Source organism: Mesoplodon mirus (assembly GCF_964341445.2).
Source record: "Mesoplodon mirus genome assembly, chromosome: 9".
In the NCBI taxonomy this organism is placed as follows: domain Eukaryota; kingdom Metazoa; phylum Chordata; class Mammalia; order Artiodactyla; family Ziphiidae; genus Mesoplodon; species Mesoplodon mirus.
The window spans coordinates 22383141-22400401 of record NC_138985.1 but is presented as its reverse complement, the minus strand read 5'-3'; the positions used below and the strand labels follow the sequence as shown (position 1 = coordinate 22400401).

Sequence of the window (17261 nt, the reverse complement as noted above, 5' to 3'; positions counted from 1 at the left end):
GCTATCAAAATGTAGGATCTAGTTTTCCAGGACTAGCAAGTGATCTCAGATTACAAGTGGATTTGCTTCTTTTCTCTTTGGGTTCACTGTGCTTTACTTTTGGCTTGGTGTTTGTATCCATACTATCATTTCTTTGATGCTTTTGAGACATTTTACATTTTATACAACAGTTTTAGTTCTTAATGGTAAGCTAAAAATATAGTCTGCCATTATTTTATTATTATTATTGTTAATTAATTAATTTTTTGGCTGCATTGGGTCTTCATTGCTGCACGTGGGCTTTCTCTAGTTGTGGCAAGCGGGGGCTACTCTTCATTACAGTGTGTGGGCATGTCGTTGTGGTGGCTTCTCTTGTTGTGGAGCATGGGCTCCAGGCGCACGGGCCTCAGTAGTTGTGGCACGCAGGCTCAGTAGTTGGGGGTCACAGGCTCTAGAGCACAGGCTCATTAGTTGTGGCGCACGGGCTCCGTGACATGTGGGATCCTCCCGGACCGGGGCTCAAACCCATGTCACCTGCATTGGCAGGCGGATTCTTAACCACTGCACCACCAGGGAAGTCCTAGTCTGCCATTATTGAAAATAAGAAACTTACGTGTCTTCTCTTTGTTATAAAATAAACATCAGATTATTTTTTCCCTCGATAAAATTATTCAGTACTTCCTTAACACAAAAGAGAATGAAGTCTTAAGTCCTAAATGTGGCATGTAAGTCCCTTCATGTTATTGCCTCTACTTGCTTTTTATCAACTTTACCTTTTGTCATTCTAAAAAAATTTATTCTGGATACTAATCACACTGAACTACTTACTGTTCCTAAGTGTGCTGGAGATTCTCACATTCATTCCTTTGCACATTTTTTCCCCTAACTCAGAATGTTCGAGTCACTCAGCAGATTCTAGTCAACTCTTCTGTGAAGTCCTCTCCTGCCCTTCTGACAGAGCAGAATATTTACTTATTTTACTTTATTTTATTTTATTTTTTTTGGCTGCACTGTGCAGCATGTGGGATCTTAGTTCCCCTACCATGGGTCAAACACGCGCCCCCTGCATGGGAAGCGTGGAGTTTTAACCACTGGACTGCCCGGGAAGTCCCAGAATGTTTTATTTTTTAATTTTTTCATTTCTTTAATATCCTGTAGATGTTTCCATTATAATACTTTCTACATAGTTTTTCCCTTCCTCATACTCTCCTATAAGACCAAGCTCCTTGAAGGCTATGATAATAGTTTAATATTTCAATGTCTAGCCTTAGCGTAGTGTTATGTACCATATTAAATGCTTAAGAAATGAGTTAATCCTTGGTCTGTGCCTTAGTTGTAATGTTTTTAAAAAATACGTAGCATATGTGACTCAACATATATAACGCTAAAATTTTTTTTTTTTTGCGGTACGCAGGCCTCTCACTGCTGTGGCCTCTCCCATTGCGGAGCACAGGCTCCGGACACACAGGCTCCGCGGCCATGGCTCACGGGCCCAGCCACTCTGTGGCATGTGGGATCTTCCCGGACCGGGTCACGAACCCGTGTCCCCTGCATCCGCAGGTGGACTCTCAACCACTGCGCCACCAGGGAAGCCCTAAAATTTTTTTTACTGGACTTATAAATGTCTCCTATAATAATCTGAGAATTATAGCATGTGAGAAGAGTTTGAATGTCAGTCTTTTTCAGAAGGATGAGAGATACAGGTTATTTCAGAGATAACCACTTAAGGGTATGTGGAGCAGTGAGGATACATAGAAACCTGTCTTAACAGTCAAAGAGGTACTGTGGGACAGTGGAATATGGCTCGGCCTACAATAATATCCTAACAATCACCCTTTCCTTTAACTCAGGTCCTGCATCTCTGTCTGCTACTTTTTCTTACTGCCACTATGGATTAACCCTCATTCTCCTTTTCACTTGCTCCTTGTTTCACTCTTGCTTTTTTTGTCTCAAGGCTTCTGCTCTATCCTGTACACCCACTTTCCTAAAGAGAACAGTGTCTGTTTGTAACAGTTTTGGGCAGTTCTTGTGCGAGACAGTGTCATAGGTCACTGGTGATAGACTCTGTGGCATGGCATTGAGCTGGCATTGTTTCCCTGATCTAGTCAGCTGTGGCTAAGGTCACAAGGTCATATGACCCGGAATCCCATGGACCACATATAAGGAGCTGCCCAAGCTGCTCTCCTGAAGAAAGGGTGTGGGTACTGCAAGTGCTGCTCAGAGCGTTGGAGCCAATGTTTTACTCTTAGGCTAAAATATACGTTAAAACATTACTTCCATAGTTAAGTTGGGATTTAAATATTACTTTCGAGAGTAACTTTTTCATTTTGTACTAAAAATCGTGGCCTTAAGTTAACTGCACTTCTTTTTTTTTTTTTTGCAGTATTTTGACTTTTTAAATTATTTTTAAAATTAATTAATGAATTTATTTTTGGCCGTGTTGGGTCTCCGTTTCTGTGCGAGGGCTTTCTCTAGTTGCGGCGAGCGGGGGCCACTCTTCATCGCGGTGCTTGGGCCTCTCACTGTCGCGGCCTCTCTTGTTGCGGAGCACACGCTCCAGACGTGCAGGCTCAGTAGTTGTGGCTCATGGGCCCAGTTGCTCCACGGCATGTGGGATCTTCCCAGACCAGGGCTCAAACCCGTGTCCCCTGCATTGGCAGGCAGATTCTCAACGATTGCGCCACCAGGGAAGCCCCTGGAATTCTTTTTTCTTACGAAAGAATAGACTAATATATAAGGATGGTATTAACTAAGAAAAGTGATTATGCTGCTTATATCTTCTTTACAGACTTCTCTCTAATAAAATGAAATTTTATAAAACATTTTAGTCTTTTGGACATAGATGGAAATTAACTTTTAGTTTAGTAAACTTTAAAATATTTTTGTATATGAAGACATAGTGTTTTTATTAGCAGAACTGTTCAGGAATTAGTCTTCATGTGCTTCACACGATGTTTTGATTATAGATTATTGCTTAATTTTAAGCAATAAATTAAAATTTAATTTGTTAAATTAAACATTTAATTTAAGTTCACTTCTTTGCGTTCAACTCCAGATCTTAAACATGTCAGAATCATGAACTTCTTTTTTTTTTTTGTGGTACGCGGGCCTCTCACTGTTGCGGCGTCTCCCGTTGCGGAGCACAGGCTCCAGACGCGCAGGCTCAGCGGCCATGGCTCACGGGCCCAGCCGCTCCGCAGCACGCGGGATCCTCCCAGACCGGGGCACGAACCCGTGTCCCCTGCATCGGCAGGCGGACTCTCAACCACTGCGCCACCAGGGAAGCCCTCATGAACTTCTTTTTTTCGCCTTTGTTTACTACAATCTTTTGACAGTAAGTTTTAAGAATCTTATTTATTTTTACCACCTAGGTAGGTATGTATTCAGGATAAAAAATTTTTTTTCATGTGTATGTGGGCCTTTAAAATGTATGAAAATTTTCAAGTATTCTAATTCAATAATTATGTTTAGAAGTTACATATCTCATCCTGTTATGCGTGAGTAAACTGAGGTTCTAAGAGTTACTTGCTGAAGTTCATATAGCCATTATGCAGCAGTGTTAAGATAAAACAGAATTTCTTTCTCTAAATTTAGTATTCTGTGCTTTTGATTCGTAAAAAAGTAGAAAATACAGTTCCTGTTTTTCAGAAACTTGCTTGTAGGTAGAAAAATTAAAATCAAATCCAGGTTGATGAAGCATAGATGAAAGCACTGGACTAGGAGTTATGAGACCTGACTTCACTCTTCATCCCTCTAGCTGCATGGTCATGAACAAACTTTAGTTATCTTTTTTCCAGCTTTGAGATATAGTTGACATATAACATGTACATTTAAGATGTATAATGTGATAATTTGGTACATGTATATACTGTGAAATGATTACAACAAGGAGGTTAGTAACACATATTTCACTTTACATAATTACCATTTTTGTTGTTGAGGTCATGGTGGTTTAGTATCTTTTTACTGTGAAGGTTTGGACTGGATCTGTGTGAATTCTCTTCCAGCTCTATAATGCTGCGATTCTATGAAGCTGTGATAGTTTCTTTTTTGAATGCTTTTATTTTTTATGGTTATGTAAGCGTGAGAGGTCAGGATTGTTTGTGTTTAAGATAAACACTTTTTATATATATTATTGTTGTTAAATATTATTAATTTTAGCCCTAATATTAGCCCTAATTTTCTATACTCTTATTGTAAAAAGTATTACACTACTGTATAGGGGCAACTAAGTTGAATAACTTTGGTCAAATTATTATAAAGGAAGGGAGAGAAAAGAAAAAGAAAAATGTCTAGGTACACTTTGATATCTTTATTGCCAGTATTTAATTCTTCCTGAATTGACTTATATGCAGTCTTACCTTTAGGAAGGAAGTTCATCTTAGAAATTTGTTGCCATTCAAACTGCTTTGAAGTCTAAGGGCTCTTTGGAAGTTTATTTATGTTTTAACCATTTTTATTCTGTTCACTTTGGCTAGACATTTCCATTTTAAACTTTGGGGAAACTTTAATGTTTCTGTTTAACCTTTTATTCTTTAAGGTCTTAATTCATTTAAATCCATGTTGTATAAGAAAGCAAGAAAGAAATAGCTATGAAGTTGTTTTTGCCTTGAACGTAAAATCCCTATGATTGTATCCTCAATTAGAAGAAAGTAGTTCTACATTTAATTTCTTTTGCTTTTTATCCCCATTTCACTCTCTTTGCAGAAAGCCTTTTCTTTCTTTGAGCAGAAGCTTCTGACTTCATTTATATACATGAATACAGGAGTTGAATTTAATTATCACCCCAAGAATCATCTCTATCTTAGCTCTTTTTAGTAACATTGTTTGCTTATGAACTGCCTCAGAGTTTTTCAGAAAGAAATTTTTAAGAGCTTATTATCCCTTACATAGAATATTTAAATTTTTAAAACTTCAACATTATATAAGAAAATGAGTTTTTAAACTTTAAACTTTTTAAACTTTCTTAAGCCCCTCTTTTCATTCTTTTTTCTTCATTCTGTTCCGCAGCAGTTAATTCCACCATTCTGTCTTCCAGGTCACTTATCCGTTCTTCTGCGTCAGTTATTCTGCTATTGATTCCTTCTAGTGTAGTTTTCATTTCAGTCATTGTATTGTTCATCTCTGTTTGTTTGTTCTTTAATTCTTCTAGGTCTTTGTTAAACATTTCTTGCATCTTCTCTATCTTTGCGTCCATTCTTTTTGCGAGGCCCTGAATCGTCTTCACTATTGTTATTCTGAATTCCTTTTCTGGAAGGTTGCATATCTGCACTTCATTTAGTTGTTCTTCTGGGTTTTTATCTTGTTGCTTCATCTGGTACATAGCTCTCTGCCTTTTCATCTTGTCTCTCTTTCTGTGAATGTGGGTTTTGTTCCACAGGCTGCAGGATTGTAGTTCTTCTTGCTTCTGCTGTCTGCTCTCTTCAATTTGAAGTTCTTAATTTAGTTTTTTAACTGAAACTATATGAGTAAGAAAGTTTGAGAAAATGTTGGAAAGTGGAAGGAAGAAATGGTTCATAAAACCTTTTCTCTTTTTTTTTATGTTTGTGTTGTACATGTATGTGGTTTTCATCGTATACTTTTGTAGGGTCCCTTTTAGTTTTCGGTTGATATGATATCAAATAATTTTATCTACATTGTTCTATGGGGTGGTGACTTAGTTTACTGGCTTTATAATTATCCACCAAACAAGGGAATATATTAGGAAGGAAGGAAGAAGAAAGGTAACACCAGCAGCATGAGTCGCCAGTGTTCCTAAACTCTGTGAAGACACATGGAGCAACTAAGATAGCAAAACCCGAGGAGCCTGCTGGTGTAAGTGATGCTGGGCTAGTCTGGGGGCTGGCGCTCAGGGGGCATAGCAGCTTTCGTTTCTGCTCTGGGAAAGCCACTGTCCATGTCAGAAGTCCAGCCATTGTGAGACTGTCATGCTGTGGAGAAGCCCATGCTGGCTGTGAGTAGATGATAGGTAGAGAAGCACTGAGGCAACCAGACATGGGAGCGAAGCCTCGTGTTAGCTGAGTGCAGCAGAGTGAGTAATCCCAGGGATACCACGTGGAGCACTTGAACTCTGCCCAAATTCCTGACTCACAGAATTGTGAGGAAGAACAAATCATTTAAAATCACTACATTTTGGGCTGGTTTCTTAGGCAGCAAAAGATAATTGATGCAGCAGCCAAACTGATTTTGACGTACAGAGACAGCCATCCTCATAGAATCCAGGGACTTTTGCTCCTATGACCCCTTCTTTAGGAATGTGGTAGACAATGTACTTGAGACAATCAAAATGAGTAGAGAAACAGCAAAGTAAAAAGTAGTGATGAGCATTAGAACTAGGATTAAATGAGGGAGATAAAGTAGTGTGTAACGGCTGTATGTTTTGACAGAGATAAAATTCAACTGTAGAACATTGTGGCAGAGTATGTGCAGAACAGTTCTTTTAAACTGTCTTCAGCTGTCATATTTGTGTTTGTAGTATTGGGTTTTTTTGGCTGCATTTTTGGTTTTTGTTGCTGTGCGCAGGCTTTCTCCAGTTGTGGCAAGCGGGGGCTGCTCTTCATTGTGGTGCATGGGCTTCTCATTGTGGTGGCCTCTCTTGTTGTGGAGCATGGGCTCTAGGCGCTTGGGCTTCAGTAGTTGTGGCACGCATGCTCAGTAGTTGTGGCTTGCGGCCTCTAGAGTGCAGGCTCAGTAGTTGTGGCGCACGGGCTTAGTTGTTCCTCGGCATGTGGGATTTTCCCAGACCAGGGCTCAACCCGTGTCCCCGACATTGGCAGACGGGTTCTTAACCCTCTGCCACCCGGGAAGCCCTGTGGTGTTGGTTTTGAATTCAGGTAATGTTTTGTTTGTATTGTGTAGCACAGCAAATGAATAATTTTAAATACTCTAATTCTGTTATCTGTTATGTCTCTGGAGCCAGGAGTCTCTGTGTGGAAGAAATAATTTATAGATGTAAGTTAGAAGATTAGGTAAACACCCTGTGCTCCTGATTTTTAAGTGTAATTATCAGTATGAACTCATGAGATATTTTAATTTTATCTTAAAATGGTATATACATTGTATGTATATATTTTTATACATATGTGTATGTATAATGTTAATCTGAGACTGTTTTATGTGTATTGTGGAATCAAGCAAATGAATATTTATGTGATATTTTAATTTTGACATTTCCTAACTATGTCTACCAAAAAGTCTCAGAAATGAGAAACCTAGTTCCCAGAATATGGTCTTCAAATGCTGCTGACTTCTAAAAGAAATCAGGGATTCTTTGATAAATCTTTGATCCCAGATCTGGGCATGAAATATGCAAAATGATCCTGGAATATTTTTATACCATATACGAAGGCAAGTATCAATAACTATTAACTAGAGTCATGATAAAAGCCTTCAGGAGCCAACTTGGAGAGGCCCTGGGGTGACCAACTGTGTCAGTTTTAGCAGTGCAAGTCCCATGTCCCAGGAAACCTCTCAGTGTCAGGCAAATCAGTACAGGTGATCACCCTCAGAAGCTCCGACTGGCCAAAAATGGGACAATGTGAGCATCTATAAGGATAAGAGATACAATGGATTGGCATCTTATATTATGTTTAAATCTATGAGTTCATAATGATATCCAAAACAATGAACTAATTGTTCATCTTTGGTGGCTATTAGGAAAGCATTCCTTAGTTTTGAAAACTGATAAACCAGTGGAAAGAATCTGGTGTTTATTCTTACTATTCTGTATGAACAGTACCACTGGGTAAACTAATATAGATGAGGTAAAGTTTGTTCTCATAGAGATGTTTTATAAGCTAGCAAATAAAGGCAAAATGACATAACTAGAGTATCACCATTTTGTATTCATTATGTTTTAATAGATTTTGACATTGAGTATCAGTGGCTGCTAACAACACAGAGAATCATACATATGTTATAAATACACTACTACCTAATGAATAAATTTGCCCAGAATATTAAACCTGTATCTGATGAAGCTGCCTACATCCATCTACTAAGGTATAAGGAATGTAGAAGACAGAGGGACTTGTTAAACTAGGGGAAGGCAATCAACTAAAACCAGTCTGTGGCAAACTGTATAGGACAGATGATCCCATATATTCAACAGATTGCAAAGGAAAAAAAAGAGGTGCTAAAGGAACCCATTTAGATTTAAAAAGGGCAAAATTAGGACTTCCCTGGTGGCGCAGTGGTTAAGAATCTGCCTGCCAATGCAGGGGACACAGGTTCAATCGCTGGTCTGGGAAGATCCCACATGCCACGGAGCAACTAAGCCTGTGTACCACAACTACTGAGCCTGCGCTGTAGAGCCCACGAGCCACAACTACTGAGCCCTTGTGCCACAACTACTAAGCCCACATGCCGCCACTACTGAAGCCCATGTGCTGCAACTACTGAAGCCTGCGCACCTAGAGCCCACGTTCTGCAGCAAGAGAAGCCACCACAATTAGAAGCCTGCGCACTGCAACGAAGAGTAACCCCTGCTTGCCACAGCTAGAGAAAGCCTGCACGCAGCAACGAAGACCCAAGGCAGGCAAAAAATAAAGTTAAAAAAATAAAAATAAAAAGGGCAAAATTAAACTACAGCATTTAGGTATATATACTTCAGTGATAAAGCCATAAATGAAACTAAGGAAGTGATTACCACAAAAGCCAGGATGGTGTCTCTCTTGGTTAGGCTGGGGGAGTAGGAAGGATGGCTGGAGGGTGTCGTGATTGGTAGTGGGTACATGGAGGGCTTCTGTAGTGGCAGACATGGTTTTGTTTCCTGATCTGCATGGTAGTTCCAAGTTCATTTAGCTATAATTTCTTCCTTCCTTCCTTCCTTCCTTCCTCCCTCCCTCCCTCCCTCCCTCCCTCCCTCCCTTCCTCCCTTCCTTCCTTCCTTCCTTCCTTTCTTTTCTTTCTTTCTTTCTTTTTCTTATTTTTGACTGCGTTGCATATTGGTTGCTGCATGTGGGCTTTCTCTAGTTGCGATGAGCAGGGGCTACTCTTCATTGTGGTGTGTGGGCTTCTCATTGCTGTGGCTCCTCTTGTTGTGGAGCACGGGCTCTAGAGCACAGGCTCAGTAGTTGTGGCGCACAGGCTTAGCTGCTCCAAGGCATGTGGGATCTTCCCGGACCAGGGCTCTAACCCGTGTCCTTTGCATTGGCAGGCGGATTCTTAACTACTGTGCCACCAGGGAAGCCCTTGCTATAATTTCTGTATGTAATTTTCTGTATTTGTAATATCTAAATCTATATTTTTAAAGACTTAATTTTTTAGAGCAGTTTAGATTCACTGCAGAATTGAGACGAAGATACAGATTTCCCATATATTCCTTGCCCCACACATGCATAGCCTCCCCCTTAATCAGCATCTGCCACCAGAGTGGCACATTTGTTGCAGTGGATGAACTTACATTGACACATCATTATCAAAGTCCATAGTTCACTCTTGGTGTACATTCTGTGGGTTTTGAAAAATGTATAATGATATATATCCATCATTATAGTATCATATGGAGTATTTTCAGTGCCCTAAACATCCTCTGTACTCTGACTCTTCATCCCCCCAACTCCCGGCAACCGCTGATCTGTTTACTGTCTCCATAGTTGTGTCTTTTCCAGAATGTGATATAGTTGGAATCATATAGTATGTAGCCTTTTCACATTGCCTCTTTCCCTTAGTAAAATGCATTTAAGATTCCTCTGTGTCTTTTCATGGCTTGATAGATCATTTCTTTTTAGTGCTGAATAATATATTTGATAATAAAAGTCTGAAATGAAAAATAAGGAAGAAAGGGAAATTGATTGGAGTGGAAGCAACTATATTAGGAAATGGTGAGAGTTGCTGCCTTACAGATTATCTAAGACATGTTGACTGAGGTTTTTTTTTAATATATAAATTTATTTATTTAGTTTTGGCTGCGTTGGGTCTTAGTTGCAGCGAGTGGGGGCTTCTCATTGTTGCAGTGCGCGGGCTCTAAGCGCGCGGGCTTCAGTAGTTATGGCATGCAGGCTCAGTGGTTGTGGCGCATGGGCTTAGTTGATCCACAGCCTGTGGGATCTTCCCAGACCAGGGATTGAACCTGTGTCTCCTGCATTGGCAGGCAGATTCTTATCCACTGTGCCACCAGGGAAGCCCAACTGAGGATTTTATTAAATGCTATTCTAAGATGATTTAACATGATCTGTTAGTAGAGAGCCACTGAGGTTTATGAAAAAGTGGGTCGAGTGCTGAAAACTGTTTCTAAGAAGGTAAATCTGGCAAGATGGATTTCAGTAAGAGACTGGAAAGCTAGCCAGGAGACCACAGTGTTAAGGTGAAGGTGATAAATATTTGAATTAGGGTGATGCTTGTAGGAATAGAGGTAAAATAGCCATTGTGTTATGCCACAGAAGAATAATCAGTAAGACTTGGTGACAGATTAAGTATGGTTAAACAGAAAAGCATTAGAAATAAGCTCGAAGCTTTCATGTTTGAGGGCATATCCTTTATTGGGTAGGTACTGGGAATTCTGGAAGTACAGTTCTTGGTGATTAGATCTGTTACTTCTCCTCATGATGTATTTAGAATCCAAGAGGAATGATTGCTTGGGATTCTACATTCCAAATGGTACATCTAAAAATATAATTCTAACAAGCAAGAAACTGATAACAGTGGTTGTTTTTGGTGAGTGCACAGTTGAGACATAAAAATATGAGGATGACTTTTTATCTTCTAATCTTTTGAATTTTGAATCGTATGCTTCTAGTATCTATTCAGAAAATAAATAAAATTTAATTAAAGATTAAGATGCCTAAGTCTTCCAGTTTACAGGGAGAAATTCTTATTTGACATTCTTTTATTATTTTAAGTACTTCAGACTACAGTTACTCAGAAAAGCAGTCAGTAAAAAGTAAACATGTTTAATACTTAGCTGCCTTTGATATACATATGTTTGTAAGTGTGTATTTGATTATATGTTTGTGTATGTTGTGTGTGCATGAGTGTGGCTGTGTGTGGCTCTGAGGTGTATGTGTATTTCATTCAGAAAAAATGTTTATAGTTGAAGCCTCAGGGACCCTGTCTTCCTAGGGCTTTTAATTCTTATGCTACCAGTTAGGATTTTCCTCCTTACATGGGAGATGTTCTTGCTTCTCAACCAGCTTCAGGGCCATTCAAAGATGGTGGTGATGCAGCAGCATAGACTGTCTCTTTTCTTTATTATCACCACTGAAGCTGAAGCTCACTATATATGCGTTACTCCATCAGTCTCCCTTTTCATTCTCCCCAGGCAATCGCCCTGGATTGCCTCTGTAATAAAGTGTCTTGAAATACACACATCTTTATTTCATGTCTTAGTCTTTTGGATAGGTTAAGACCCACTATTGGATCTGGTAACAAAAAAGGGAATAGAGGTGACATAAAAATGATAGGGTTTTTTGGTTTGTTTTAATAACTTTATCTTTTACAATTTGTTATTAATGATAAAAAAATTAGGAAATATCAGTAAGGGCATGCTTATTCTCTAAGATCTAGTGAAACTGGGCATTTTAAGTCTGTTCCCCTAGGGACTTAGGAAAGAGAAACTAGGGCTGGAAACAATAGGAAACAGTAGTAGGAAGCTAAGCAGCCCTAGCACAGTGGTTATCAACCTTGGCCACACACAGGGACTGCATGAGGATATTAAAAGAAATACTGATTCTGCTTTAATTGGTCAGGGCTCTGTCTTGCTCGGGCATTGGAACTCTTTGAACTTACACACTTGAATTTTTTTTTTCTTTATTTTTTTGGCCGCGTCGGGTCTTAGTTGGGGCATGCGGGATCTTTAGTTTCATCGCGCAGGCTTCTCTCTAGTTGTGGTGCTCGGGCTTCTCTCTGTAGTTGTGGTGTGCGGGTTTTCTCTCTCTAGTTGTGGCACGCGGGCTTAGTTTCCCCATGCCATGTGGGATCTTAGTTCCCTGACGAGGGATCCAACTGGCGTCCCCTGTGTTGAAAGACGGATTCTTTACCATTGGACCACCTGGGAAGTCCCCCTACACACTTGAATTTAATATGAAGTCAAGACTGAGAGCCACTGGCCTAGAGAAGAAAACTGGTCTACGACTGAGGAGAAAAGTGCTTAGGTTTCATAGCACCTCAATCCCAAATTCTCTTTGGGATCGATTGGAGCTTATTGTAAAATGCTGCTTTTTAAGACTTGTGATCATTTAGATTTCTGATTGGTGGAAAACAAAAAATACATGAGTGAATTTTTAGCATCTGGAAAGAAGAGACAGATTCACATAGTCATAAAACTTCGTGGATTGACTTTACTTATTTAACATTTTGCACAGGTTGCCTGTGATTTGCTTCGGAGAATCATTCGCATCTTGTATCTCAGTAAGAGACTCCAGGGACAACTGCAGGGGGGCAGTAGAGAGATAACAAAAGCTGCTCAGAGTCTCAGTGAGCTTGGTAAGTCCTTTTGTTTATTGATTCACTGGTTGAAGGAAATTTGGTTGTTTCAAGTTTTTGGTGATTATAAATTGAGCTACTTTAATATTTGTATACAGGTCTTATGTGAACTTAAGTTTTCATTTCCCTAGGAGAAATGTCCAGGAGCAATGCTGTTTTTTAGGTGACAAGTCTCATGTTGGCATGGTGCCTACAAGATCTGCTGAATTCATTTCTTCATTCGCCATTCTTTTCTTAAACATTTAGAGCAGCCTCTTGACATTCAAGGGTGTGGCAGTCACAGCTTTGAGTACTGACAAGGTGCAAGGTCCATGATGAAGCAGTTCGTAATTTTTCAGGCAAAATTTTGAATACCTACCAAGTGCTTAAAGAACTACCTAACACCTGCATTTTAATGAGGCTTTGCGGTTTTCTTCTTTTCATTGGGTACCCAGTAATTTTTCTGAAGTGGATGTGTTTAGTGGAATTTGTACCTTTTTAGGTTCAGAAGGTCTTTGATTATATCCAGTCTCCTAACGCTTAGTAACGTGCTTTGAAAGTAGTTATGCCAAAAGAGCATCAAAGATGTGCATTACATGTTCTTTTTGAATTTTCCTTTGATATTTCAATTACATAGTCCTACTGTAATGCTTATTTCCTCTTTTGACTAAGGAAATGTAATATCCTTCACAAAGTATGCTTCAACAACATTTCAATTTATAATGCTGAAATATGTTGCTTAGGCACATCATGGGAGTATATTGAACTTGTGATTTAGTGTGCTTGGAATATATCATATAAAAAGTTAATTTTAAAGCAGTGAGTAATGCTTCACTGTTTTTTCACAATATGTGCTAAATATAGAAGTGTAAAAATCTTAGTATCAGCTGTTGTTTTTTGCTTTATCATATTTAATTTCTGTGCTCCAAAAAGTAAATTCTTGAATAATAGAATCATTAAAAACAAACACAAATTATTCCGAAGTTTATTATGTATACTTGTCATCACTGATACTCTTCCATAATAAAAAGTTGCTAGATTTTGATTGTCATCTCTCCTAGAAATAACAGATGCTGTAATGCAAATGGTGATATCTTCTTTTTTTTAAAAAGGCACAATTATTTTATTATTTATTTTAACATCTTTATTGGAGTATAATTGCTTGACAGTGTTGTGTTAGTTTCTGCTGTATAACAAAGTGAATTAACTCTATGTATACGTATATCCCCATATCCCCTCCCTCTTGCGTCTCCCTCCCACCCTCCTTATCCCACACCTCTAGGTGGTCACAAAGCACCAAGCTGATCTCCCTGTGCTATGCAGATGCTTCCCACTAGCTATCTGTTTTACATTTGGCAGTGTATATATGTCAGTGTCACTCTCTCACTTCATCCTAACTTACCCTTCCCCCTCCCCGTGTCCTCAAGTCCACTCTCTACATCTGCGTCTTTATTCCTGTCCTCCGCCTAGGTTCATCAGAACCATTCTTTTTTTAGATTCCATATATGTGTTAGCATATGGTGTTTGTTTTTCTCTTTCTGACTTACTTCACTCTGTGTGACAGACTCTAGGTCCATCCACCTCACTACAAATAACTCAGTTTCATTTCTTAAAAAGGCACAATTATTAATCATAATGTTCTATGTTGGTACAGTGCGGAGTATAAACTCATTATCCTTCCAATGAGGCTTTGGCTTTTCCCAAAGTTTTATAAATGTTAAACGCTGACAAGTTGTTGAGAAAGTATAGTAAATTGTGGAGTTATCTCAAAATGGATTGTGTTAATTTAAATTTTTAAAGCTTTGCAGATTATGTGCTATTCAGAAATTTCAAAGGCATCATGTCTTCATCATTCACCACTGTGGTTCAGTCTTGGCCAGTCCTGGCATTGATAATAAGGAGAAGCCAAGAGGGAGATAAAGTTTCTACATTTGGAATTAGTGTTTTAATAAAAGTAATAATTTGGTAATCAGTATTACAGTTACACATGTACACTAAATGCTGTTTCTATGATTGGAGCATCTCTGAAATTATCAGCGTCTATATCTGTATGGTTCTGGCTCTCGTTAGAAAGAATAAAATGATGAAGAGTAGCAGACCCCTGAGATTAACTGAAAACCAATCTCTCAAACTTGAAAGGTCTTGAGGCTTGAAAAGTAGTGACCAGATGAAATACATTGTCATCTGAAAGTTAATTATATTCTGAGGGACTTGGAGGGGAATGTCAGTGACTGCTAATGGATACCACTCTTTAGAGTGGTGAAAATGTTGTGCAGTTAAATAGTGGTGATTGTTGCACAACCTTGTCCATATACAAAAAAGCCTCTGAATTGTATGCTTTAAAAGGTTGAATTTTATGCTTTGTGAATTATATATCACTTTAAAGTTATATATCAATTTAAAAAGTATATTCTGGTGCCTAGTGACAATTATGCTGGTACCTTTTCTTTTTTTAAAAATTGAGGTCTAAGCGATATACAGTAAACTGCAACATATTGAAAACGTACAGTTTGGCAAGTTTTGACATGAAACCATCACCAATATTAAGATAGTGAACATAACTATCACTGCCCAAAAGTTTCCTTATGCCCCTTGGTAATCCCTCCTCAGGCATTTATGGATCTGCTTTCTATCACTATAGATTGGTTGGCATTTTAATGAACTTTATGTAAATGGAATCATACAGTTTGTGTTTTTGTTTGGCTTCTTTCAGTCAGCTTAATTATTTTGAGATTCATCTATGTTGTGTGTATCAATAGCTCATTCCGTTTCATTGCTGAGTAGTTTTCCAGTATATGGGTATCCCACAGTTGGTTTATTCATTCACCTGTTGATTGATATTTGAGTTGTTCCTAGTTTTTGGCTATTACAAATCAAGCTGTTATGAACATTCATATACAGGTATTTTTATGTACATATGCTTTCATTTCTCTTTGATAAATATGTAGATACGGAATGGCCAGATCATATAGTAGATGTATGTTTAACTTTGAAAGGAGTTGCCCAGGTGTTCTACCTGAAGTGTATGAAAACTGCACTTTTTCTGCATCCTTGTCAACACTCGTTATAGTCAGTCATCTTAATTTTAGCCATTCTAATAGGTGTGTAGTAGTATCTTGTTTTGAGTTCACAAAACTACAAAAAAAGTTTGTAGAACTAATACAGGAGTTTAGCAAGATTTCAGAATATATGATCAATATGCAAAAATTAGTTTTATTTCTTTTTTTTTCTTTTTTTTGTTTTTGGCTGTGCCGCGTGGCTTGTGGGAATCTTAGTTCCCCAACCAGGGATCGAACTCATGCCCCGTGCAGTGGAAGTGTGGAGTCCTAACCACTGGTCTGCCAGGGAATTCCCTTTATTTCTGTATAATATTAACAAGCAATTGGAAGTTGAAATTCAAAAATACCACTTATAATAGCATTGAAAATATGAACTACTTAGAATTGAATTTGACAGAAGATACACAGTTGTATACTGACAACTAGAAAACATTGTTGAGGACAATTAAAGAAGACCTAAATAAGTAAATAGACATTGTCTGTGAATTGGAAGACTTTATAGTGTTTATTAATATGCCCATTTTCCCTAAATTCATTTGTATAGATTCAGCACAGTTACAACCTGCATCCCAGCAGGCTTTTATTAAAAATTGACAAACTGATTTTAAAATTCATATGGAAATGCAAAGGATCTAGAATAGCCAAAACTTAAAAAAAACCCCAAAAAACAGGCACAGTTGGAGCATTAACCATACCTGATTTGAAGACCTGTTACAATGACTTATACTAATCCAGACAAAAAGATAGACAAATAGGTCAATGGAATGGAATAGAGAGCCCAGAAATAGATACACACATGTAAGAACAACGGATTTTTGACACATTTAGTGGAGAAAAGATAGTCTTTGCAACAGATGGTACTGGGGAAATTGGATATCCATATGTATAACAGTGAACTTGTTTTTATACCTTACTTCATATAAGAAAAAAAGAAAACTGAAAATGGATCATAGTCCTAAATATAAAACCTAAAACTATAGAACTTATTAAGGGAAACGTAGGAGAACATTTTTATGTCTCTGAATTAGAAAATGATTTCTTAGATATATAACCCAAAGCACAATTCTCCCCGCCACACACAAATTGGTAAATTAGATATTATCAAAATTTAAAACTTCTGTGAGCAATGCTGCTAGAAGAATGAAAAGACAAGCAAGCCACAGACAGAAAATGTTTGCAAAGTATATATTTGATAAAGGACTTGCTTCCAGAATATATAAAAAACTTTCAACATTGGTAAGAACACAAACAACCCAATTAAAAAATAGGCAAAAGATTTGAACAGACACTTCACCAAAGAATATATGTGAATGGCAAATATGCATATATGATACTCAGCATCATTAGGCATTAGGGAAGTAAAAATTGAAATCATACTGGTGTCTTATTGACAGAATAAGCAGAATTTTTTTAGTGCAAACTTATGTGTAATTTTCATGCATATTATGTATGATTAAAAAATAAAACTACATAGTACAGATTTCAGGATTAAATTATATCACATTGATTTATGGTTTTTTTTCAAGAAAAGTCTTGGCACTAGATGAAAATTTAGATGGGCCTTACTACAAATTTGTAACATTTTTTGAGCATTAGTTAAGATGATACACTTAAATCACATTTAAGTTATACCATGGTTTATATATAGTGAATGTATTTTATGTTGTGTGGTGCGACAAAAAAAAAAGTATATCTTCCATTAATTTTTACTGTGTATGGTCTGTCCTCTGAGTTTTATAATTTTGTTGCTAAGCTGCAACAAAATGTTTTCTGATGATATATGGTGATACATTAACACCATGTATCATGCGAAAATATTTT

The 17261-nt window shown here is 37.9% G+C and overlaps 1 protein-coding gene across 1 annotated transcript in view; it reads left to right on the top strand.

The window, feature by feature from the left end:
• The window catches only part of COG5 (component of oligomeric golgi complex 5), a 273181-nt gene that overhangs the window by 21388 nt on the left and 234532 nt on the right, over positions 1–17261 (top strand). The window contains exon 6 of the mRNA XM_082632836.1: positions 12282–12402. Coding sequence (XP_082488962.1) covers positions 12282–12402 — 121 coding nt within the window. The remainder of the gene's footprint in view (positions 1–12281; positions 12403–17261) is intronic.